The following is a 27801-nucleotide window of genomic DNA, read 5'->3' on the forward strand; positions in this document are numbered from 1 at the left end:
GGGAGGTAACCGGGTGACAGATGATGTGGGAAAGGCTAAAGTACTCAATGCTTTTTTTTTTTGCCTCTGTCTTCACGGACAAGGTCAGCTCCCTGACTATAGCACTATGCAATGCATTATGGGAAGGAGGTGGGCAGCCCTCAGTGGGGAAAGAATGGGTTACGAGCTATTTACAAAAGCTAGATGCACACGAATCCATTGGTCTGGATTTAATGCATCCAAGGATACTGAGAGAATTGGCAGATATCTTTGCCAAGCCATTAGCTATTATCATTGAAAACTCATGGAGCTTGGGAGAGATCCCAGATGAGGCAAATGTAGTACTCATCTTTAAAAAGGGACAGAAGGACAATCCAGGGAACTACAGACTGGTCAGCCTCACCTCAATCCTGGAAAAAATCACAGAGGGAATCCTCAAGGAATCTATTTTGGAGCACTTAGAAGAGGGAAAAGTGCTCAAGAGTAGTCAACATGGATTCACCAAGGGCAAGTCATGCCTAACCAATCTGATTAGCTTCTGTGATGAGGTAACTGGCTCTGTGGACATGGGAAAGTCAATGGATGTGATATACCATGACTTCAGCAAAGTTTTGATACAGTCTTCCACAATATTCTTGCCCATAAGTTAAGGAAGTATGGATTGGACACATGGACTGTATGATGGATAGAAAACCGGTTTGACAGATGGGTGCAATGGATAGTGGTCAATGGCTCAGTGTCTGGCTGGTGGTCAGTTTCAAGTGGAGTGCCCGAAGAATCAGTTCCAGGGCCAGTATTCTTCAACATCTTTATTAATGATCTGGATGAGGGCATGGATTGTACCCTCAGCAAATCTGCAGATGACACTAAGCTCGTGGGCCAGGTAAATACATTGGAAGGTAGGGATAGGGTCAAGAATGATCGAGACAAATTGGAAAATTGGGCCAAAAGAAATCTGATGAGGTGCAACAAGGAGAAGTGCAGAGTCTTGCACTTGGGACAGAAGAACCCCAAGCATTGTTACAGACTGGGGAGCAACTGGCTAAGTAGCAGTGCAGCAGAAACGGACCTGGGGATTACAGTGGATGAGAGGCTGGATATGACTCAATGGACATTTCTACACAGGCCAATTCCTTTGGAAGTGGCCTGATAATGCAGGGAGTGAAAGATGCTAATGAGGCACAGATGCAAATTCCCTGTGCCTCATTAGCATAATGTCAAGTGATTTGGAGTCTGGAAGACTGTTCTTCAGGACTCCAAAACACCGTGTAGAAGTATGGCCCCGGGGGGGGGGAGCTTTTGGAAGGAAGTCCTCCTTCCGTAGGCCCCCTCTTCCCAAAAATTTTTGGGAAGAAGGGGCCTCCGGAAGGAGGACTTTTCTGGAAGCCCCGCCTCCGGGGCCGCGCCTCTACATGGCATTTTGGGGTCCGGAAGAATGGTCTTACGGACTCCAAATCACATGACATTATGCTAATGAGGCACAGGGAATTTGCATCCGCCCCTCATTAGCATATTTCACTCCCTGTATTAGCATGCAACTTCTGAAGGAAGTGGCCTGTGTAGAAATGGCCAACAGTGTGCCCTTGTAGCTAAGAATGCTAACAGCATTTTGGGGTGCACTACGAGCAGCATTTCCAGTGGATGTAGAGAAGTTATTATTCCCTTCTACTCAGCTCTGATCAGGCACCCTCTGGAGTATTGCATCCAGTTCTGGGCCCCCCAGTATAGAAAGGATGTGGACGCATTGGAGAGGGATCAGTGGAGAGCAACGAAAATGACTGGGGGTCTGGAACACATGACCTATGAGAAAAGTCTGAAAGATTTGGGCTTATTTAGTTTGCAGAAGGGAAGACTGAGGGGAAATTTGATAGCAGTCTTCAACTTTCAGAATGTGGGCTCTAAAGAGGATGGAGAGAGACTGTTCTCAGTGGTGACAGATGACAAAACAAGGAGCAATGGTCTGAAGTTGCAGAGGGAGAGGTGTAGGTTGGATATTAGGAAAAACTATTTTACCAGGAGGGTGGTAAAAGACTGGGAGGTGCTACCAAGATAGGTGGTGGAATCTCCATCCCTAGAGGTTTTTAAGTCCCAGCTTGACATGGTAATGGCTGGGATGATTTAGTTGGGGTTGATTCTGCTTTAGGCAGGAGGCTGGACTAGATGACTCCTGAGGTCCCTTCAAGTCCTAGAATTCTATGATTTTACTGTTGTGGCACACTGGCAGAACGCTGGGTGCTGAGTCTATTCTCCCCAAATGGAGACTGAAATGTACACTAACCCTGTGTCTACATGTGCCCCTTCCTTTCGAAAGGGGCGTGTTAATGAGCAGGTTTGAAATATACTAATGAGGCGCTGCAATGAATATGCAATGCCTCATTAGCATGATGGCGGCCGCGGTGATTCGAAAGTGCGGCTTTTCGAATCATGCGCCGCCCGTGGAGACGGGACCTTCTGAAACGACCCTCCCCAGTTTTTAAAAGCCCTTCTTCCTATCTGGTGATCAGAAGAAGGGCTTTCGAAAACTGGGGGGATTGTTTCGGAAGGTCCCGTCTCCACGGGCGGCGCGCGATTTGAAAAGCTGCACTTTCGAATCACCGCGGCCGCCATCATGCTATTGAGGTGCTGCGTATTCATTGCAGCGCCTCACTAGCATCTTTTGAACCCGCTCATTAACATGCCCCTTTCGAAAGGAAGGGGCATGTGTAGACCCAGCCTAAGTGAACTGTTCTAATAGATTAATTTTAAAAAGTCTACTTACAGAAACTTTAAATCTGCAAAATAATCCATGTTTTTTCTTTGTTGAACATATCACGTTACTTATTTCTCTTTCTTTAGGGGATCCATGCAGCATCTTTTGTTTCCTAATGAAGTATCTCTAACATTTTAAAAGTAACATTTTGGTTCACATATAAAGAAGTTATACACCTAATGCCTCATGCATCTGAACTCTGAAATCTAGAAATAATATGTATATATTGAGTGCATGAATTGTGCTTTTGCATGTGTTTATGTGAATATACAGTTTGTTCATGTATTCTTACACATTACTGCAATCATATGTTTCAGTACACACACACACACACACACACACACACACACATGCACAGTGCTTTCTTTGTGCCAGTACCTGCTGCTACTGAGTACCAGCACCTTGGCAGCCCCAGGCATAGGGTTGCCTGTGAGGTCTGGGTTGGGAGCCAGTGTACTGGAGTACTGCTTCTTCCTTTTTTCACAAAAAAGTCACTCTGCGTGTGTGTGTGTGTGTGTGTGTGTGTGTGTGCGCGCGCGCGTAGAATAATCTGTATGATTACTAAAAAATGTAAACATATTTGTTTAAGAGAACAGTGACTGTTTCAGAATTATTTTAAGATTTCAATAGTGCTGTATCTGGACTACTATTTTTAAATAAATCCCACAATTTAATTTTACATCACACTGAATAATAAGGTTGTTTAGTGTAATAATTTTTCCAAATTTAGGCCCAAATTCTGCTCTCCGTTATACCAGTGTAAATTTAGAGTTGCTCAAAAGAAGTCCATCTGAACACAAATCAGTGTAACTGAGAATATGGCCTTTATATTATTGCTTTCTGCTTTCCTGTTGCAGACACACAAGCACTTTAATGGTTGCAAATCAATGCAAGTGCAATGTTCCATGGCTCAGTGATACGTAGATCACACCCATCTCTAACATGCCCACAACAGAAATTTGCTTAGATTCCTAGGAGAATACACCATTGAAAGCCAAGAGTTTTTCCTGGGTGTAGCTGTGTTTTATACCCTTTTTGTGCACATTTTAAAAACATAGATAAGCTGCTTTTCTATACTCTGGATTTTTCTACATGTAACCCTCTGGTTAAGCTTTATAATCTGCTGCAAAATGCAATAATCCTGGGAAGTGAGGTGAACGGGGATGGAAAGAGTTCAAAATGATTCAAGAGCTAAAATTAGTTGGTAAACTTGGTCACTTAGTCTCAATATTGTAATTACAATAACAATAAACAGGTCACTTTGGATAGGGCTGTTTATCTGAAAGCATTATGGGTCCACTTGTAGAAACCCAGTGGATGGAGCTATTCACAGGAATAAGGGTTGCCCGAAGAGGCCTTCTTTTATGTATGCATAATCCCAGATTAAAAATACTGCATTAAAATGGAGTTAAAGTTGGGTGTGCATACATGTAATTTAGGACACAGACATGAGAAGTATTTTGCAATTTTCCCCAAAACAAGCAGTTTGGTCCAGAAAATTCAGAATTAAATTGAAAAGAAATCCAAACATCTCAAGTATCCAAATAAACATCTCTCACATGTGTAGTGACACCATATAGTAATGGCATAATTGTGGTGATTATTGGTATTTGTGTTGCCACAAATGTTGTATTAAGGCGATTTTGCAAGACATCAAATTTCTTCTGTTTTGGTCCCTTGTGGTATTACTTCAGAACCACTTGTTATGGGGCTTCTCATCAATGAAATAATGTCTAAAGGTTGCAACATGCAAGGGTCTTGGGAAACAAGTAAAAAGAATTGGAAATTATCCCAAACAGTGGAGATTAGGACCTGATGGGGTTTAGTGAAACAGGGTGGGATGAATGCCCGCACCGAGGGGTATAATAATCTACATCAAGAAGAGAAGAAAAAAAAGGAAAAAACAGATCTCTATTTTTTCAGTAGGATTTGCAGTTCCTAGAAAAACTTACACACAACCTGTGCCAGGTTGATATTCTTTAGATAAAGTTACAAGGAATGAAAACCAAAGGACAAACAGCACCATGTCTTACAGAGAAAAAGCACCCCATTTTACCACTCCTGAACTTTATGCTTCTTTACAACGTCATGTGCACCTTACCTGTGTGTTGGACATTAGAAGCACAATAGGGGGGATGGATAAGGGTTGGTCAGTGAAGTGTTCTCAAAGTTGCAGGGCACCACGGTCAGGAAAGTTTTTACCAAATATTTATATAGTATTCAGCCAATATTCCAAGCAGAAGAGACATTAGCCTTGGTCAGAGTTAAACCTCTTTGGGGTCTGGAGACACACTGCTTGTCCAAACCTCCTGACCTTCACCATGCCCAGTGAGCTGAGTACTTAGCAGGCAGAGGAAGCTGATGTGTGTGGTGGAGGACAGGGAGAAAGAGAGGTTTGATTGCAAACATGCAAAGAAAGAAGTGTTGAGTTTATGGCAACAGCAGTAGTGGAGGCAATTGTTCAAGAGTGGTTCCAAAAATTCATGCCTGGGACTTCATGACAATTGGCTTTGTTGATGCTTGGTCGCAGAACTAGACAGGAGATGTCTATGAAATGTCCTGCCAGGAAACATCAGAGAGAAGCTATTCCCACAGGCTATGTCTACACTGCAGCGATCTGTCGACAGAAGTTACTGTTGGAAGATACCTTAGAACATAAGAGACATAAGAATGGCCATACTGGGTCAGACCAAAGGTCCTTCCAGCCCAGTAGCCTGTCTGCTAACAGCGGCTAGTGCCAGGTGCCCCAGAGGGGGTGGACCAAAGACAAAATTTCTGTTGACAGATTGCAGCCACACACAAAAGTGGAAGCACAGCAGACAGGGGTGCCTGGTGACCTGGAAGCCCTGTCTATCAACAGAGGATCTCCCCCAGAGTGACCACATGGCTTTTTTGTTGACAGATTGTGTTGACAAAGGCATTCTGCTCATGGGGGAGAGGCAGAGTCCTGTTGACAAAAGCGCCATATTCTGTCCATTTACTGTTGACAGACCACATTTTTACTGTGGACACTCCACGGGTTTTGTCAAAAAGAAAAAAAAACTGTGCAGTATAGATGAAACCACAGTGTTTTTCTCTGGCTTAAAATTGAAAGTGCCATGGAAAGCACATGAAAGAGACTCTTCTCTCTCTGTATTTTGCCCAACTGGTTATGTTGTTTTACAGAAGGATGGCCCCTGTTGCTTGTCATTAAATAGAAACACAGGGAGGCCATGTGGGTGGTTGTGTGGGTGATGTCTCATTCAGCAGCAGGGTTATTTAACCTGAAAACAGGAGCCAGGCAGCCCCAGAAGCATGTAAGAAAAGGTAAACCTGAAAAAGTCTTGTAAGAAAGTGATGCAAGGGAGCACTGAACCATAGTCACTGCTAAATAGGCCATGAACACAGGCAGCTAAGAAATTTGCTCCCAGAAAACCTATCAAACCGATCATCACTTAGGGCTTAATCCTGTCTGTTGTGCTTCCAGCTGCCTGATTTATCAAGAGGGCTGCCAGGGACTCCCGCTGCTCTGTCAACACAGCTGAGCGCTCTTCCAATGGGCTTTTGTGTGTGGCTGCACTCTGTCGACAGAAGTTTTGTTGGAAAATCTCTTCAGACAGTGACTTCTGTTGACAGAGAACTGTAGTGGAACTGTAGCTGCAGAGTTTAAACCTGCAGGCAACTCACGTTTTATTCTCCAGAGGAAGGCAAAAAATCCCAAGGGTCTCTGCCAATCTGACTCACAGGGAAATTCCTTCCTGACCCCAAATACGGTGATAAGTTACAGCAGTGATTCCCAGCTTTGGGTTGTGATTAGATTTGGTAAGGTTGCCGGCTGTGCAGCTCCAAGAAACACGTGGATCTTAGAGGAGACATCTGTGGCTCTGTCGCTGCTCACTGCTCTGGCTCCCGGTCCCTGCCCTGCCTTGCCCTGCCGCGCTGAAGTGAAGCTCAATGTAAGTGGGTTAATGGCTGACAGGAGGGATCCAGCCATTAAACCAATTAAATTGAGTCTCACTTCAGCACAGCAGCACTGGGAACTGCATGTGCTGCAGGTGGGGGAAAGGAATAGGAGAGCTGGGGGGAGATGCTCAGAGAAAGCAGAAGTGGCGGCTCAGCAAAGGAGCAGCAGGGAGGCCACAGCAGCAGCATGTGGAACTTATGTGAGGTAGGTGGCGGGTAAAGAGGAGCTAAGAGGGGTTTAAGTCTGTGTATGGGGGGCGGGGTGGGGCTGAGAGCCAGTCAGGGCTCTGTGCTCCAACCAGCTCCCAGCTGCGGCGCTGCACTGCCCTTCCCTGCCCCACCCCCCTCTGGCTGGGGATCTCACAGCTGGCGCTGCTGGCCAAGGCTCTGTGCCTGAGCCAGTTCTCAGGGTCCCCGCCCCCGCCCCCGCTGTTTGGAAATCTTATGTAGGACAGGCAGCCCTGGCTTGGGATCCCATGGGTGGGGCTGTCTGTACCTCACAAATTTTCCAAAAATCTGGGAACCCTAGCTGAGAGGAGTTTAATCTGGGAGAGGTGGGGGGGAGCATTTTGGTTTTAAGGGATTTGAAAGGGATTTAAGATGAGAGTGGGGGTGTGTTTTTCCCGGGGAGAACTTCTTCCCACCCCTGGCCTGGTTTTGGATTGCCTTGGGTCACAAAGTCTTCCTGAATTGTCAAAATGGGCCCTGTCTCAAAAAGATTGGGAACCTCTGAGTTAGAGTCTGAGAATGTGGACAAGACCCACCTGCCAGTCACACAGGAAAGAATTATCTGCAGTAACTCAGAGTTTTCCCCATCTGGTGTCCCATTATCAGCCCCTCCTTAAGCATCAGGCTCAGGCTTCTAAGCAGTTTTCTTTGTCACCACCGCAAAGGCTGTTTCAGAGCTTCACTCCTCTGATGATTAGAAACCTTTATCTGATTTCATGTCTAAACTTTTTGTGACAGTGGATAGCCATTTATTCTTGTGTCCGTATTGGTATTTAACTTAAATAGCTCCTCTGCCACCTTAATATTGATCCCTCTGATTCATTTATAGAGAATAATCATTGCCCATGATCACCCTTCATTGAATTAGCTAAACACAAAAAGTTCTTTGAATCTACTCACATAAGATAGCTTTTCCATTCATCTGGTCACCCTAGTAGTCCTGTGCATCTGTTCTAGTTTGAATTTAAACACTGGAGTCCAGAATTGCACACAGTAACCCAGAGGTCTTGTACAACGGTACTAACACTTCCCCACTCGCAGTACCTAGCCTGATCCATCCTACGACTGCATTCATCTTTTGAATGGTTGCATCACATTGGTGGCTCACAGTCATCCTGCAACCAACCAATATATTCAGGTCTTTCTCCTCCTCTGTTACATCCAACTAATAAGCCCCAATCTTTTAGAAAAAATAATGTTGTTAGTCCTGAAGTGCACTTTGCACTATTTCATTTCATTTCTACAACTCCAATTTTCCAGGTTGTCTAGATCTTCTTGTATGATATTCTGTTCCTTCTCTATATTGGAAGTACCTCCTGATTTTGTGTCATCTGCAAATTTTATTAACACTCTCCCACTTTTTGAGCCAAAGCATTTTTATAAAAAGATCAGTCCTGAGTCTGATACTGGAGGAACCTCATTAACCTCACTCCAGCCTGACAATTCAGGCTGACCTGCTGTTTGAATTTCAGGTTGACATGCTGTAGTCTCCCCTTTACCCGGTTTTTATGCAAATTTCAATTTTCACATGAATCCCCATCATCTCCGATTTAACTAATAATTTCCCATGCAGAACTCTATCAAATGTCCTGCTGAAATCCATGTAGATTAGATCTGTTGCGTTTTCTTTGTCTTAAAAAAAAATCAGTCATCTTCACAAAGAAGGAAATCAGATTGGTCTGGCATGACCTACCTCTTGAAAAACCATGTTGCATTTTCTCCTGATTACCAATTCTTTTCATGTCTGTCTGGGATGATTGAAATTGGAGAAGGATACAAGAGTGCTGATTTCCTGCTGAGGATGATGATGATGATGATGATGATGATGATGACCAGCTACAGCAAACTTGAGGAACCTCCTGTGGCTCAGGGGGATTGATATATGGACATAAGCACCCTGGAGATCCTGGGCAAAAACCAATCATTAAAATTTAAGGCAGGGAGAATGGTTGCTATGGCAGCCATTTGGAATCTCAGGTATCTGAAGTAATTGTTGAGATCACGGAGATTTAGGGTACGTCTTATCCCTCCCTTGGTCATGGGAATCATGAAATACTGAGAGTGGAATATCTCTTCCTGATGCTGTGGGGAGACCTTTGCAACAGACTCTGGCACCATCAGAGACTGAATCTATTCAAAGATCAGTGTCTTGTGAGGGTGTCCGTGAAGAGGGATGGGGTGAGGGAAGAGGGACAGAAGAACTGTAGGGCATAACCACATCTGATAGTGCTCAGGACCCAGTTTTCTATGGTAATTGAGCCTGAAACACAGGCTGCTTGCAGTTGAGGTTGCTTGGGAATGAAAGCCATTGTTGGGACTTGTGACCTTGCTCTATAGCAGGTCTAAGAATGGCACCTCAAGGAATGAGTATCCGAAGAATTCAAAGGAGGCCCCAGGGTACATGGAAAATGCATTGGTGGCCAGCAGATTCTATCTGTGCTTAATTTTACATACACAATTAAGTGCTTTGCTGGATTGGACCAGTTTGTTTGGCACCTTGCAGGAGAAACCGCAGCATAACTCATAACCAAGACCTCTGTTTTATATGACAGAGATGTGGCTCATCAGCAGTTTTATCTTGAACATCTAGTTGTAGGTTTGGATATTTTCAGTTCTTCCAGTTACACTCATATAGATCTACCAGAAAAACAATGTTAACCTATCTAACTTCTAACAAGTGAACAGAAGCACTAATGACTCTGATGACAATCATTCTAGCCTACCAAATTAAACTAAAATATCAGAAAATGGGAAGTGAAGCACACTTCAACTACTTCAGTGGATAACTGTGTTGAAAGAACATAACACTAACTTAAGAGCAGATCCCTTTCGAAACTGATTTTCAAAAAATGCTGGTAATGTCACTAATATGTTTGGATACATGATAAATAACATGACTGCCTGCCTGTACAGCACTATCCAGTTCTTCAAGAGCTTTTTAATTTTGTCAGTGACAAAAGAACACTACTTGAAGTTGATATGTGGGAAAACTAACCTTTTAAGGTTAACACAGCCTACAAATAAGATGTAAGTTTCTCAGAAAGAGGAGAATTAGCTGTTCTGTCTAAGAGCACTGGCCATGCACAACTTATATTTATTTTTCTTTTCTGTATAAATCCCTCACTTCAGTCATTCAAAGATTCTGGGTCGTTATGCCACCAACAAACACTAACTTTACAACAATGAGATGATGGCTCCTGACAAAAGAAGGAATCTACTGCATTTCTATTCTGAATCTCCAATCACAATTATGTATCATTTTTATTGTGGTAGTTCTGCACAGTCCCAATCCCTCCCTTTCTTTCAGATCCAGAATTTTTATTTTTACACAGTATACTCTGCCAGTTTTGAGGGGACAGCTCTCCATGAAAGATGGGATGCTATTTTTAGTGCTACACAAGAAATGGATTCATACTAATTAAATATCCTGTCCACAGAGATAGATTTCTAAGTCCTCGAGCAAGCCATCTTTCCCTTCACACTGTGACACATATTGATAGTGCCCTGCTGAATCAAAGGCACAGAACACATGCTTTCCAAACAGGTTCTTACCTTCCTTTGGGAGTTCATTAAAACTCAAGAAATGGCAAAAGTATCTGGCTTGGATAGTGCCCCACTTTGTACAATGTGTGTGGACTGTATATAAAAGACACCAAAAATCTGTCACGTAGTAAATTATTTCAGAGCTAAAATCAAATTAACTGACGTGAACGATGGCATGATTTATGACTAATCTTACAATTCCCTTTAACCAAGAAGCTATTCTTAACTCTCAAAATTATTATATATGCTTAAAAACTTTCGCTTTTCCAGAAAATATCTCATACTGTAGCAAAGACGACAGAGGGGCAGAATATACACCAGTTTTATAAAGATGCTTTTCTAGTTAAAATCCTTCTTTGCCGAGAATACCTAAAAAAGACAACACAATAGCCCTGCTGGGAAAGCTATGTACACAGCACTGGGTTCTGATAGCATCACAAGCCCACTTGAGGATTGCTGTTTCTAGCATTATCAGCAGAACCCATTGAGGCTTTTACCTCCCCATTTCCATAGGACCGTCTCTCTCTCACGCTCTCCACAGAGGCTGAGATACTTTGGAGGGTGCTATTTCTTGTATTTAGGAGTTTCTTGGGATTTTCTTCATGTGTTGTTCAAGTTATGGTGTCAGCCCTTCTATAATGGGAAGGTTGCAGTTTCAACTCGATAGCCTGGGAAATTCTATTATACATCTTTCATTTCTCAGTGATACTCCTCTGCTGCTTCCTCAATGACTGCTCTTTTCTCTGTCATATACGGAAGTAATCTCTTGGCCATTAGCACCAACTCTTTAAGGGGAAAAGGTGTTGTAGAAATTTCTTTGCTGAATTTTGTTTCGTTCTGATCGGTATACTTGGTTTTCAGATTATTTTCTGTTTTTGTCTCAACCATCCTCTTTTCTTGGTTATAGTTTCATCTACTTTGGTTATGTGACGTTACAGGCAGGGGAGCTTACCCTTGTTGTTCCCCATTCGAAATATCCTAAAATCAGGAAAATCATTGTCATGGATTAAGAATCATTTTGTGCAACAGAATATCTGCCACATACATGCTAATGTATGGAGGATAGTTCTGACAGGTAAAAAGATCAAGAGTTTCACAAGGGACTATTGTAATGACATTGTGTGAGTCCCAGTTTTGGTTATCTGACTAGAATGACTTTAAAAGGGCTTGATTTTCTGAAAGCGCCAGTCACCCAGCTTCTGAAAATTAGGCCTATTTAAAATGTCCAGAATCACCAGTCTCTTTTAAAAATCTTGCCCAAAGTAATTTTAACCAAATTTAATAGGGAAGGGTTAGCTAAATAAATAAGTCCCACAGTTCATGATTTCAGATGTTTACAGGTATATGGAGTTTTATGATGACAATCAAAGCTAGACCAGTGAGGTTTCATTAGCAACAGAGTAGCTATGAGGTGTGTTAAAACTGCTCTTCATTTATTAGACCAAATTCTTCCCTCAGTTTCAGCAATCACACTGAAGAACTTCACATGTAAAAGTGAGAACTGAATTTGGTCTATCTGCAGTGCTAAAAAACTTACAAATAAAAGCACATACATGCCTCTTTGCTGGTCTCGAGAGCAGTGCTTGGGGAATTTAGAATGGTAAAGAATATAATTAAAACTATGTAAAATTTTTATGCAGGATAAAAATACTCCGAGATGAGAATGGAAACTAAACTTAACATGGAAAACTATGTTTAGTGAATAATGCACAGACAATTTTATCTTTCCTGTTTATTGGTCTTCTCTAATTGACACCCACTACTTAGTAGCCTGGCCCACTCTATTGTAAAAGCAACGAGGGGTCCTGTGGCACCTTATAGACTAACAGAAATGTATGAGCATAAGCTTTCATGGGCAAAGACCCACTTTGTCAGATGCAGACTTGATGAAGTGGGTCTTTGCCCACAAAAGCTTATGCTCATACATTTCTGTTAGTCTATAAGGTGCCACAGGACCCCTCGTTGCTTTTGCAGATCCAGACTAACACGGCGACCCCTCTGATACTTGTCTATTGTAAAGGGAAACTCATGCAAATTCCTCTGTTAAACCACAATCCTGGGACAGCTAATATGCTCACATGACTTTTGTGGGACCCGGCTGAAGTCAACAGGGTTGTGTACAAGGAAAAGGGGTTGCCCTTATGCATTCCACTAGGGAGATGGGAGGCCAGGGAGCCAGTTAAATGCCTAACTCATCATGTGGATTAGCCAGTGATATTCCCTGTAGCCCCAGGTTCTCTCTAAGAACATCATTCAGCCTTGAGAATTAAAGGCACTCTTTGAAACCAAATTTTCTTGTATGTGCACTCAGATTGCTCCACAGAGCTCTCAGCTGCTCTCATATTCTACATCAGATACTGGCTGCAAGAAAAACACATGGACAGCAAAATCAAAATTAGGTGAGTAAAAGTAGCTCTGTAGAACATTTATTTTAGGTACACAGTGAAACACCACTTTGATTTCAAGTAGTCTAAATGGGTAGTGCAGAATAATTTTCTTAGTAGGGCCACCCAAGAGCACTAAACAAGCATCAAATGTGATTATTTGCTGAAAGCGCAGAATTATATTAGAGTCAGAGACATGGTTGATTTATCTTCAATGTAGCAAACATATTTTGCCTATTCTTTTCAATCCCACGTGAGATTCAAGACTGCAACTGGTTCTACACTGCTGATCCAAATATTTACAGTATACTGTACCTTTAATAAAACCAATTAGTTTCCAATAAACAAACATGCCTTGGGAATTACTCCTGGCTAATTTTAAAGGTTTCATGCCAGCGTTCCTTATTGCTTATCACAGCTCATAGTTACAGCCACAAAACATCGACAGCCTGTTAACCGCCAAGGTTCAGGTTTAATGCACTAGCTATCCAGCTCAGGAGACGTGGATCCAAATTTAGATGATCCACTTTAACATATTTTGCATAATTAGAAAGTAAAAAGTTTCCCATGTTACTTATTGCACAACATGAAACTTAAACATAATTAAAAATATATCCATGCAGATGAATCATTTATAGTCATACTGGTTTTCATTGTCTTGAAAATTTTTATTATTATCAATTTTAAGTAAGCAAAATTACATATATACCTCTTATAGAGCTGGAAGGGACCTCAAGAGATTATCAAGTCCAGTCGCCTGCACTCACCTACCACCAACCCTGACAGATTTTTTTTTTAAATCTAACATACCCCAGACCATTGAAAGGCCCCCCCCAAGGACTGAGTTCACAAGCCTGGGTTTAAAAGGCCAATGCTCTAACCAGTGAGCTACCCTTCCCATCCCAAATGGTCCTGCCTTTCTGCTTCATTGTAGAACATCTGGCTAAGACTTGCTTCAGACCAATCCCACCTGGTTTCCTGATACAAACAGAAAGGCTGCATCTACACTTGCATTCCTCTTTCAAAAGAGGCATGCAAATAAGGGAAATCAAAAATGCAAATGAGGTGCAGATTTACATATCTGACACCTGACTTCATATTTTTCTTTCAAAAGTGCTTATGTCTAAAGGAGAAAAGCAGTGTAGATTCAGCTCTTTCGAAAGTAAACCACATCTTCGAAAGAACCCTTCTTCCCTTTTTTTAAATGGGAAGGATTCTTTCAAAGATGGGGTTTACTTTCGAAAGAGCAGTGTCTACACTCCTTTTCTTTTTTTGAAAGAAGCTATTTTTTTTGACCCTGGGCAGAAAGTCTGTCAAATTTGACCCAAAATCATTTCAGTGCCCTGAAAAACACATTTATGGCAAATTTACTACTCTCTCTTTCAAAACAAAAAAAAAATCACCTGGCTCAAATTATAAGTAAAAGCACATTCAATAATGTGAGATAATTGGTGGGCTTTTCTCCAGGTGTGCTTCATGAAAAGTGCATACATTGTTTGTTAGGCCTGAATTACACTGGCAAGTGATCATGGGAAAAGTCTTGCCTGAAGTAAGCCAAGTATTGCTGTTGATTCATTTTCATGAGCTTTCAAATTCGCCCTCTGTTTTCATGTGTACTGAGTTTTCTGTCACATAAAAATGTAGTGGAAGAGAGAGAAAGAGAAAGAATGAGGTAACAAAAATGATTGGTTCAAATGAATTAATGATCCTCCAAGCTAAGGATGAGAAAATCCTACAAAACTAACATTTCCCATAAATTTCTAGAGATATCATTATATTTAAAAACTGCTTGGAAAAGAGTATTCAAAGGCTACATCTACACATGCACGCTACATCGAAATAGTCTATTTCGATGAATAGCGTCTACACGTCCTCCAGGGCTGGCAACGTCAACGTTCAACTTCAACGTTGGGCAGCACCACATCGAAATAGGCGCTGCGATGGAACGTCTACACGCCAAAGTAGCACACATCGAAATAAGGGTGCCAGGAACAGCTGCAGACAGGGTCACAGGGCGGACTCAATAGCAAGCTGCTCCCTTAAAGGGCCCCTCCCACACACAGTTGCACTAAACAACACAAGATCCACAGAGCCGACAACTGGCTGCAGACCCTGTGCATGCAGCATGGATCCCCAGCTGCAGCAGCAGCAGCCAGAAGCCCTGGGCTAAGGGCTGCTGCACACAGTGACCATAGAGCCCCGCAGGGGCTGGAGAGACAGCGTCTCTCAACCCCTCAGCTGATGGCCGCCATGGCGGACCCCACTATTTCGATGTTGCGGGATGCGGATTGTCTACACGTGCCCTACTTTGACGTTCAACTTCGAAGTAGGGCGTTATTCCCATCCCCTCATGGGGTTAGCGACTTCGACGTCTCACTGTCTAACGTCGATTTCAACTTCGAAATAGCGCTCAACACGTGTAGCTGTGACGGGTGCTGTTTCGAAGTTGGCACCACTACTTCGAAGTAGCGTGCACGTGTAGACGCGGCCAAAGAGAAAGAAAAGGGATCTTGGCACATCCTACAATGTTTGGATGTCTGCCATCATAAGCATTACTGTTTCAAGGATATTGTAGCACTGAAAACACAAGCATTGAAAACACTAGTTGGTTGAGGTGGTTAATACAAGTGTGTGTGGCTACGTCTACACGTGAAGCCTACATCAAAATAGCTTATTTCGATGTAGCAACATCGAAATAGGCTATTTCGATGAGTAATGTCTACACGTCCTCCAGGGCTGGCAACGTCGATGTTCAACTTCGACGTTGCGCGGCACCACATCGAAATAGGCGCTGCGAGGGAACGTCTACATGCCAAAGTAGCACACATCGAAATAAGGGTGCCAGGCACAGCTGCAGACAGGGTCACAGGGCGGACTCAACAGCAAGCTGCTCCCTTAAAGGGCCCCTCCCAGACACAGTTGCACTAAACAGCACAAGATACACAGAGCTGACAACTGGTTGCAGACCCTGTGCCTGCAGCATGGATCCCCAGCTGCCGCAGCAGCAGCCAGAAGCCCTGGGCTAAGGGCTGCTGCCCACGGTGACCATAGAGCCCCACAGGGGCTCGAGAGAGAGCGTCTCTCAACCCCTCAGCTGATGGTCGCCATGGCGGACCCCGCTATTTCGAAGTTGCGGGATGCTCAACGACTACACGGTCCCTACTTTGACGTTGAACGTCGAAGTAGGGCGCTATTCTTATCCCCTCATGGGGTTAGCGACTTCGACATCTCGCCGCCTAACGTCGACGTTAACTTCGAAATAGCGCCCGGCGCGTGTAGCCGTGACGGGCGCTATTTCGAAGTTAGTGCCGCTACTTCGAAGTAGCGTGCATGTGTAGACGTGGCTTGTGTGTGCTAGCCTTCAGGGGGTCAGGGAGAAGTACCTATTATCCCATCACTTCAAACAAGAACAGGTTTGTGCCTAATTTCATAGCAATTTCATAGGTTTATATGGATATAATATATTGGATAATTTACAATTTGCACTATTTTTAGTATTGTAGGAACCTGTACTGGAAAGAAGAGGAAAGCCCAGATTTCAGCCACAATTTTCAAGTGAGCCTAATCCCTTTCTTTGATTGAGATTGGCTCTCAAACTTCTTCCTAGCCCCAAGAAGCCTGTTGGCTTCAATTAGCTAACATTCTTCTATCATTTGTGGCAAAGGTTCTCTATATATGCTGGCTCTGGTGCTCTCTTTGTGAAAAGTAGTTCTGGGGCTTCTCAGCAATTGGAGAGCACAATACGTTCTACGACTCACAAGATCTAGGGCATGCTAATAAGTTTAAATACATCCAGAACCAACACTGCCACTCAGAGCAGAGAGAGACCCTGCTCCTGAGTTCTTTCTTGCTTTAGGGCATAAAGCTGTCTTATTGCAGGCTAAGCTGTGCACAGGACAACTTGCTGCAGAACTGAGCTCCAGAGTGATATTTTCTGCAGGAGCATGCAGGAATGGATATGGGCAAGATGAGGACCTGTTGTTGCCTAGGTCCATGCACCATGCTTCTATTGGTTCCCGGCCTCACCCACTTCTCATCTACCGTGCAGTAGCCGCAGTCATCTATGGCTATATCTACACTAGTGAGTTTTGTCAACAAAACCTATGGACGATTTGCATTCCTAAGGTGTTCTGTTAGCAATAAATCGACAGAACATGGCACTCTTCTCAACAGCCTTCTGCCATTCCCCCATGAGACAAAACGCATCTGTCGACAGAAAGGCAGTCTGGACATTCTCAGGCAGCCTTCTGTCAACAGACAGGGGTTCAGCGACAATGAGCAGCCCCGTCTGCTGTGCTTCTGGTAGGCCTGTTTATTGAGAGAGCAGCGAGGAAGTCTGGCTTCTCTCTGTCGACAGAGTGGATAGCTCTTTCAAACTGCTTTGTAGCCTGGCCACAATTTGTCAACAGAAGTTTTGTCAGAAGATATCTTCCAACAATAACATCTGTCAACAGATTGCTCTAGTGTAGACATAGCCTATATGTCTGAGAGGTGCTATGGGATAGAGTGTGTGTGTGTGTGTGTGTGTGTGTGTGTGTGAACATTAGGACTACAATCCAGATTTCCTAACCCCAAGTCACGTGCTTTAGGTTAGCCAAGGCTTCCTTCCAGGGAGTCACCATGTAGCTTCAAAAAACAGAGAAATCTGGATAAGCATTTGAACTTATCAAAACTTATGTGACTCAAACCTGTGAACCTTTAGAACTTTGCCCATCACTATCTTCTAACTAGCGTTCTCAGTTTAGTGGTCACTTAAGCACTTAGTCTTACTTAGGAGACTTTAACACATATATTGAATCACAAGAGGTGAATTGTCTCCAGCTGTTTTAATTATTGAACTGTTAATAGAACTGAAATTGTGTAGTAAATACAAAGTGTTTTGGTCAATCCAGGCTGTGGTCCTTAGCTATTCCTCTTCAGGGCTGCTTCCTTGCAAGTACAGACTGTGTACAACATATTGATTATCTGTGCAGTCACATGTCTATGAAGGCCTGGATTCAACATCAAATATATTTATTTGCACTGCACTGAAAAACTGTTGTTCATAAAAGAGCTCATTCCAAACCAGGGTAGCAATGAAAAATTTTTAGTGTGAAATGGAGAATTCAGTGAGTTATGAAATTAGTGTTCATCCTGGTATTTCAGGATCTATAGTACATATTTGGCTATGTATTTTCTCTGACAGCAAAAAAAAACCTGTAAATATAAGTGGAAGAGGACAAAATCCACTCAAAAGGTATCATTCATAAATAACCTTTTCTCATGGGATCATTCATAAATAACGTTTTCCCACTGACAAGTGAGGAAAAGAGGTCATGTTGGAATTATCTAATCAATATTTCATGAGGTTAATGACTGAATTGTCACATCATGCACAATGAATATTTATTTTAAAATTAACCATAGATGCTTAGTTTACTGTGATAATCTAAACCTCCTAAGTATGAGATGCATATTTAAACTTATAGACACTTCAGATCGCTTAATGAAACTTACATCACTTTCATGGCCTTCTCGCAGATTGTACGTGAGATCATGCTGAATGTCTTCTACAAATTTGTGAGCATACTCTGGGTAAAGATCAAGCACTTCAAAGAGTCCTTTGAGGATAATGCACTGGAGGTCGCAGTAGGTTAGAGCTTTAACATCTGCATTTGTTTTAATAACTTGGTCCTTAATTGAGAGGTTTGCTCCAATTAAATCTCCTTTACCTAAAGGAAAATGTGAAAGTTATTGCAAAAGAATAAATACTTGGCTTCTCTTGAAACAGATGACCATTTAAGGTTAACTGCCAAAACAAAGTCTGTTGCTGCTGCTGCTGCTGCGTAATTTAATTCCTGACATTTTAAAGACATCCATGATTTGATATTTACAAGCTTTCTTGATTTCTGCTATTGCAATATTACATCTGTACCTACAATTGGGGGAAGGTACAAATGCTAATCTCCAGATATGTAACACCTTCTTGAAGGGAGCGATATGTAATTAGATCTACAAATGCATCTATAGCATTTGTACAAACTATTAGTGACAGGTTCAATTTTGTGTCTGCAAAAGTGAAGGATCTTTCACAGACCTTCTATCAGAAAAGAGAAAAACGGACAAAGATTGTTATAATTAGAAAGGTGACAGAATGGGTCTTTTAAGTATTTTATTTTTTTACTTAGAATTTGTATGGCAAGTGATGTGCAATGCACAGTGGCTGTGCACCATTTTATACAGTGAACTGAAAAAACAAATTGATTCTCAAATCATATCTTTATATATAGGCACAATTGCCTTTGAGTTGCACATGTATTTAAAGGGCATACCTGATCATCAGAGCATGGAAAGGTTATGGTGAAATGTTCATACACACTGGCACATAAAAGTAATAGAGCTGTATTTCAAATCTGAAATTGCATTTGGCTGGTAATTCCACATGGATATTGCACTGGCAGACTTAATTTGAAAGAATAAATTAAAAAACTCCATAAGTTGCTTAAAGCAGATCAGGTTGTGGTTTTGGTTTTGGTTTTGGTTTATTACTGCTGTATCTTTGCTGTAAACATGGAGATGTTACATTTTTTTTTTCACAAGGGCCTAGAGTAAATCCAGCCATATTCACTTTAACAAAACAAAAAGCAGTCAAATAGCACTTTAAAGACTAGCAAAATGGTTTATTAGGTGAGCTTTCGTGGGACAGACCCACTTTGGTCTGTCCCACGAAAGCTCACCTAATAAACCATTTTGCTAGTCTTTAAAGTGCTACTTGACTGCTTTTTGTTTTGATAGTGTATAGACTAACACGGCTTCCTCTTTGTTAATATTCACATTAAGATACCCTTATGCTGCTTTGACAGAATAAAATGTCTTTTAAGAATGGAGAAAGAGCCCTTATTGTAAATGTTAATCAAGACCAACTGTGTTTATGATCAGAATGATAAACATAATAGAAGATATAACAATTGACCAAGACAAATACTTTTGATGATTTCACTGCATTATTTGCTAATGGCAACTCAATCAAAAGCAACACAAAGCTAAACAAAATGATGTATTTACTTTGTGACTGATATCATCCACTTTTTAGAACAGATTTTCCTGATTATATTCCTGAGATGGCAGGCAAAATTGTTCCAGTGGCAGCTATATAAACAAGGACACTAGCTAAAAAGTTGTTCTGAGTGTAAGAAAACTGTTTCAAATATACTAGTCAGAAACTCCTCAAGAATGTGAACATTTTAATAAGATGAATCTGTAAGTCACCTGGACTAGGTCTTATAGTTTAGGCCTTTTAATTAAAATAATACTATCTGGGGAAAAAACAATTAATCTTTACAAGACAACTGACTATTCCTTTTCAAGTGAAATCTTAAAGTGCAAACATGGCTAGAATTCTCAAGATCCAACTATTACAAACGTAAAACGAGCAAGTGCAGGGTACACCAATATTTGTCATTTAAACAGATGTCACCACATAAGTCAGTCTAAAGCTAAGCAGCTCTTCCCTTTCCTGACTGGAGAACAGATGGGCTCATGTGGATTTATGTGGAGACATCTGTTTGATAATACCCCTATGTCATTGCAACCTTATTCACAAATTCATTTGTTCGATGAATGATCTTTTTTTTTCCAAAAAATTCTAGACAATATTTAAAATATAAGTCTAATATGTATATTTTAAAAGCATGTTCGTTCAGCAAATATATATCTTTACTTAATGAACCCATATTCATTCATGTTTATAAATCAAACTGAACCAATTATCCAATGCGTAAACGATATTGTATTGCCAAAGAAAACATATAAAAACTCGAAGATTATTTAATTGGAATTACAATTAGAGAATAAATTTTAAAATCATAGGCCTTAATTTATAAGTTTGACCAGAGAATAAGCCACTGTTTTAATGATGAATGCATCTCTTGGATTACTTCACATCTGCAATGTATATTCTTATTAGTGGCAGCATAGGATTGAAGTATACCTCTACTATTAGTGTTAATCTGATTTAACTGAGGAAGTTCCCATTCCTGGTGATGAAACCTTCACCCATATTATTACATCTCTGTTTACTCTGTTTACTAATTGTGATTTCATTAGTCACATGCAGAAATCCTCCAATCCTTTGTTTTTATCTCTATTGTACAATGTTTTGATTAACATTTTCAGGAATTCTTATCAATGGAAGCATTAATGAAACTTTAATTCCACTCCAGGCAACTCTTGACCTTTTGTTATATTTAAGCCTATTTTTCTACACCCTATTTTACAGCGCTAGTTTAGCTGATCCAATAAATGCTAAGCATTTTTTAACTTCCTAATTACAAAGAGTAATGGCCTGGAGTGGCTTGGATTGTCAATTTCATGAAATTAAGTGGTTATAAAACAAGCAAAAATGTATTATATTTATTTTCCTATAAAAACCTAACCCCTAAATGTACACTAGTAACAAAATAAAGGAAATTCAATTATAAAAACTAGGGATCAGTAATGTCAAGAATCTAGCATAGTCTTACAAAAATAGGAGGTTAATATGGAAAGTAAATTCTTGGTTTGTCTCTGTATTGTATGGCTATTCAATGCTGTTACACTTAGAAATGTAAAAATAAATGCTAAAATTACAAAAGGGGCCTAACAACTCACATTAAATATTATTTTGCACTTACACCACCTTTCATCAGGGATATCAAAGTGCTTTACAAAAACATTGAACTTGATTATGTCTGGTGGGTCTGTTTCAAAATCCACAGTCCACGGGAGTCTTTTCTTTCATTTTAATGGGTATGGGCCTGGGTGCCATTATGGCAATTACTTGAGACTTGGGTAGGTTAACAGGCTATAGCAATAACTAACTGATCCTAGAATAGACTCAACTTTCACTCTCTGTTCACGCTATTGGATGCCTCCCCTTGAAAGCTGATGACAAAGATAAGCTAAAAAAACAAGGCTGCTTTACTTCATAGCATTACGTTAGATGGGTCAGAATACAGAGTGTTACACAGATTTGGGTTACAGTTAGTCTGTGACTTTAGGTTTGGGTTTAAAGCTCAGTTGTGCCTTGGGTTGGGATTAGATTTAATGGTGCCAACATCTAGCAAGCTGTGTTCAGGAGACTTTTCCTTGAATGATGAATTAATGTAAGACCACCACTCATGTGACTTGGGCTTCTTCTGAACTAAAAGTATGCCCCTTCTAATCTTGACTCTAGCTCAGAACCAAAACCTTAGGAATATTTGAGTTGTACATATAGCAGATCTAAGGACCTGATTTTGGCTCATCTTTCACCTATAATGCTAGGACAATAGTTAGTAATGGTCTAAGTGTTATCTGATCATCTCTAGTGTTTGATCATCTCTATTAACACGTAACTGTACAGTACTGTCTGTATCACAGGACTATTCATTTTCATTGAAGCCAGTAAACTTTGACCTACCAAGAATCGCCAGCACCATGCTATCTTTCAGTACTTCCATGGAACCTGAGCACACAAAATAGATAGCCTGCAAGGCATCTCCCTGCCGCAGGAGGTACTCCCCAGGAGCACAAAAGGAGGTTTTGATATGCAGAGACAGAGACCTGAGGCAACCACGGCTGGCACACTCAAAAAGGGACAGCTGCAGAATCTCCTTGTTCAAGTGCATGGTGATATCTGAGCGCAGCTCATCTGGAAAGTCTTTTAAAAGCTGTGCAAAAAGGAAAAAACAATATTGGCATGTGTAAAATAAAAGTGATCAGAATTGCTAGCAAAGTATGCAGTAAGCTTAGATCTTCTCTTGCTTATATTTATAAAATAAAATGCACGTATTACAGAGGACCAAATCTTGCAGTCCTTAGTTATTACAGATCAGTACCCTTTGATTTCAGGAGTACTTTATAATATATTAAGGGGATTTTTGGTAATTAAAAATACATTTGTACTACAAGTTTACCTTGTACACAAAACCCACATACAATTCTTGCAGCTTTTTGATAGAAAAAATTGGCTGTTTTATTGTTTGTATGTTCCTTGTGGCAGACAGTACTTTTCATATCATGTACAATGTCTGGGACAATGACTCCAAGTAGAACTAAAACAATAAATCATTTATTCCAGACCTATATGGCATGAGCATAAATAGACAATGTTGTGATGCTACATTATATGTGCATGTTCATGTCATATATCATGTGAATGGGAGATAGACATTTTAAATCATAGCTGTAAAAGAAGGGAAAGATTCAGCAATGTGTTTCCTGTTTTAATCATGGAATTTTACACCCACTCCTGTGGTATAACCCATGGCCGTAGGTATATGGAACCAAAACTTCATAAGGTTCTCCATTGTAGAATTTCCTAACTGTTACATTGGATGTTGGGGGAAAAGGGATGGTGGTGTGGTGGAATGAGGCACATGTTCAATGGGAAACCCTGAAGAAAGGTGAATACAACTTGCTAGCTTTTCCTCAGTCCTAATCAGACAAGTTCCCACTCTGGCTGTTGAGCCTGGCTCTGAATCCAGGATCTGACAGAGAGACTTCCAAAAAAATGTAGGAACTAATGAGACAGCAAAGAATGACTGTGAGCAGATCACTGAGGATTATGTAACTCTGGGAAGGAATATGGAGTGCAAGTGGTGCTCTTATCCATCCTCCCTGTTGAAGGAAGGGGTGCAGGCAGGGATTGTCAAATAATGGCAGAAAATGCGTGGCTGCACAGGTCGTGTTGGATAGACGGATTTGGTTTCTTTTGCCACAGGATTCTGTTTTGGGAACAAGGATTGCCAGGAAGAGATGGGATCCACCTAATGAACAGAGGAAAGAGCATCTTTGAGGGCAGGCTTGCAAACCTAGTGAGGTGAGTTTAAACTAGGTTCATCGGAGGATGGTAACACAAGCCCTGAGGTAAGTGGAGGAGGAAGGAACAGGAAAGAAGGACCTCTAGTTTGAAAGAAAAAAAGTAGACAAATCAGCTAATTATCTAAGGTGCTTTTACACAAATGCAAGAAGCCTGGGAAACAAACAGGAAGAACTGGAGGCCCTGACACAGTCAAAGGAGTATGAGGTGATTGGAAAAACAGAGACTTTGTGGGATGACTCGCATAACTAGAGCACTGGCATGGAAGGGTATAAACTGTTCAGAAAGGACAGGCGGGGGAAAAAAGAAGGAGGAGTTGTGCTCTATGTGAGGGAGCAGTATGATTTCTCAGAGCTCCAGTATATGAAAGAAGAAAAGCAAGTTGAGTCTTTGGGTTAAGCTTAGAGGTGGAAGCAACAGAGGTGATGTTGTGGTTGATATCTTCTATAGACCTTCAGAGCAGCTGGATGAGGTAGACAAGGATTTCTTCAGACAACTAAATGAAGCTTCCAAATTACAGGCCCTGGTTCTTGTGAGAGACATTTGTTGGGAGACCAATACTCACAGACAATCCGGAAAGTTTTTGGAGAATGCTGGGGATAACTTCCTGGTACAAGTTCTGAAGGAACAGACATGGGACCATGCACAGCTTGACCTGCTGCTCACAAACAGGGAAGAACTAGTAGGAGACATAGAAGAGAGTGGCAACCAGGGCTGGATACGGGCAGGATGAGGACATAATGTTGCCTGGGTCCATGCACGATGCTTCTATTGGTCCCAGGCCAAATCCACTTCTCCTGTACCATCTCAAAAATTATGAGATGATTGATTTCAGGATCCTGACAAAAGGAAGAAAGGTGAGCAGTAAAATACAGACCCTTGATTTCAGAAGAGCAGACTTCAACTTCCTGAGAGAAATGATGTGCAGGATCCCCTGGGAAGCTAATATGAAGAGGAAAGGAGTTCAGGAGAACTGGCAGTATTTTAAGGAGGTTTTATTGAAGGCAGAGGAACTGACCATTCCAAGGCACAGTAAGAAAAGCAAATATGGTAGGCAACTAGCTTGGCTTACCAGGGAAATCCTTGGTGAGCTTAAACTCAAAAAAGATGTGTATAAGAAATAGAAACTTGGACAGTTGACTAAGGAGGAGTATAACTATATGGCTGGAGAATGCTGGGGAGTAATCAGGAAACTGAAAGCACAATTGAAATCGCTTCTAACGAAGAATGTGAAAGGCAATAAGAAGGGTTTCTACAGGCATGTTAACAATAAGAAGATGATGAGGGAGGCTATCGGGCCATTAGTGGATGAGGGAGGTAACCTGGTGACAGATGAGGTGGGAAATGCTAAAGTATTCAGTGGGTTCTTTTTTTGCCTTATTCTTCACAGACAAGGTCATCTCCCATTCTATGGCACTAGGAATTACAGTATGGGAAGGAGGGTGAAAAATGAGGCAGCCCTCAGTGGGGAAAGAACAGGTTAGAAGCTATTTAGAAAAGCTAGATGCACACAGATCCATGGATCCAGATTTAATGCATCCAAGGGTACTGAGGGAATTGGCAGATGCCATTGCAGACCCTTTGGCTATTATCTTTGAAAACTTGTTCAGATTGGGAGAGGTCCTGGATGACTCGAAAAAGGCAATTGTAGAGCCCATCTTTAAAAAAGGAAAGAAGGACAATTCAGGGAACTATAGACTGACCAGCCTTACCTCAGTCCCTGGAAAAATCATGGAGAGGATTCTCGAGGAATATAATTTGAAGCACTTGGAAGAAAAAGTGGTCAAGAGTAGTCACATGGATTCACCAAGGGCAAATTATGACTTACCAATCTGATTAGCTTCTATGATGAGGTAACTGGCTCTGTGGACATAGGGAAGTCAATGGATGTGATACACCTTGACTTTAACAAAGCTTTTGATACAGTCTCCCACAACATTTTTGCCCCTAAGGAAGTATGGGTTGGATACATGGACTGTAAGATGGATAGAAAGCTGGCTAGATGGTCTGGCCCAATGGGTAGTGATCAATGGCTCAATGTCTGGTTGGCAGTCATTTTCAAATGGGGTGCCCAAAGGATCAGTTCTAGGGCCAGTATTGTTCAACATCTTTATTAATGACCTGAATGAGGGGATGGATTGCACCCTCAGCAAATTTGTGGATGGCATTCAGCTAGCGGGGGAGGTAGATATGTTGGAGTGTAGGGATAAAGTCCAGAGTGACCTAGATAAATTGGAGGTTTGGGCAAAAAGAAATCTCATGAGGTTCAACATGACAAGTGGCCACAATGGGGGACAGAACTGGGGATGGCTTCCCCACCTCAGCCTTCACTCACTGCCTATGTTCTCATCACAGATGCTTTTTATACAGTGGTGGCATAAAAATTAATGAAACAAACATTCTCCTTTCTTCCACCAAGGCAAAAAAATGTTTCTGAGGGGAGGGCGGAAGCTTAGAAAAAGGGCTGAAGTAACTTTTAAAAGTCAATAGGAAGAGGCAAATGACATTTGTGCCACTGAAAATCTGGTATGCTACTAGGTCTCTTGGCACTGCTGGAAATCCCACCCCTTGAATTTTGTGCATTCACCAGAAAACATAAAAAAGAATATTCCAAAACCAAAATCTTCAGATTTCTACATTGTTTTTTTTCGTTTTAGAGATTCTTGAGTTTTATAAGGAAACATTATAATGATGATGAAATATCCAACAGGAAGGATTTATTCAAACATGCATTGGGCCAAGGAAGTCAATATAGCCTATGGAGTGAAATAAACATTTTAGTTGGGTCATATAAGCTATGTCTACACGAGCCCCCTCTGTTTGGAAGGGACATGTTAATGAGGAAGTTCAAAAATTGCTAATGAGGCACTGCCATGAATATGCAGTGCCTCATTAGCATAATCATGGCAGTGGCGATTCGAATCGTGCACTGCCTGTGTAGCCGGGGGCCATTTGAAGCAACCCTCCCAGTCTTCGAAAGCCCTTTCTTCCCATTTGTTTTCCCATATTCCTGGCACCACCTTATTAGCATCTTTCAAACTCCCTCATTAACAAGCCCCTTCCGAAAGGAAGGGGCTCATGTAGACACAGCCATACTGTATAAGGAAACCATTAGAATTCTCTCCAACGTTCACACTCATATACACTTCTTCAGTAATTAGTTAACACAGACATTATACAAATAAGCATATTTTACATTCAGACAGAGTTGGGGAACACTTTTTCAGTCAGTGGCCACTGACCCACAGAAAAATCAGTTGGAAGACCCATATAAACAAAAATAATAATAAAAAATCGCTCACTCACCTTCTCCCAAATGAGATGTGCAATCCCCCCCAAACAAAAACAAAAATAAAAACAAAAACAACCCCCCCACCTTGCTCCCACTCAATTCACTTTGTTAAGGTTTGCCAGGCAACAATTGCATTCCACCCCTATGGGGTAGGGCTGAGGCTCAGAGCTTGCCATGGGATGGATGAAATTAAGTAAGGGTCTGGATTTGGCCCATAGACTGGAGGTTCCCCATCAGTGGTCTAAAGGATCCAGCCATGTTTCACAACTCTGCACAGGCAACATCCATGAAATGCAGCAACCTATATTCAAAACTTGCAAGCAGTGAAGAAAGAGCAAGGAAGGAGGTTGTGAGGAGTTTGGTCAGTGAGAGGGAGGAAATTCCCCGTTGGAATAATTCCATGGATACTTTAACTTTTGGTGCAGGGCAGAAACACCTCCGCAGTAAACCCTTGATTTAAAGGACCCTGATATAGTGGACTTCAGAATAACAGATGCTGACTGCCAGTCCTCCTGCCCCCCCCCGCCAAATAAATGCCAGAGGCTCACCAGAGCTGCTGCTGGGGCTGGAGGGGCCACTGCAGCGACTAGGGCTACCGGGGCCAGAGGAGCCAGGGTTGTGGGGACTGTGGCGGGGCACAGGAGCTCTCCTCTCCCAGGCCCATGTGTGTGGAATATGTCGGCACCCAGCTGCCGCTGCCTGCAATGGCGCTAAGCAGCAGCCAAGGTGTAGGAGGCTGCTGCCTGCTGGCAGCTGTGGGCTGCCACGCTCTACCTTTGCACGGGTGGCTTGGAGCTGGGGGCTGGAGCAGCCGTAGTGCTGAGAGCTGCAGGAGTGGGAGGAACCAGGCCAGCATTCAGCTCCT

The 27801-nt window shown here is 41.9% G+C and overlaps 1 protein-coding gene across 1 annotated transcript in view; it reads right to left on the reverse strand.

Annotated features, from left to right (window-relative positions):
• The window catches only part of KCNH8 (potassium voltage-gated channel subfamily H member 8), a 428672-nt gene that overhangs the window by 45309 nt on the left and 355562 nt on the right, over nucleotides 1–27801 (reverse strand). Inside the window, exons 10-11 of the mRNA XM_074986135.1 lie at nucleotides 22244–22493; nucleotides 18322–18536 (exon numbers count right to left, since the gene is read on the reverse strand). Coding sequence (XP_074842236.1) covers nucleotides 18322–18536; nucleotides 22244–22493 — 465 coding nt within the window. The remainder of the gene's footprint in view (nucleotides 1–18321; nucleotides 18537–22243; nucleotides 22494–27801) is intronic.

This window comes from Carettochelys insculpta, chromosome 2, assembly GCF_033958435.1.
Source record: "Carettochelys insculpta isolate YL-2023 chromosome 2, ASM3395843v1, whole genome shotgun sequence".
NCBI lineage: Eukaryota > Metazoa > Chordata > Testudines > Carettochelyidae > Carettochelys > Carettochelys insculpta.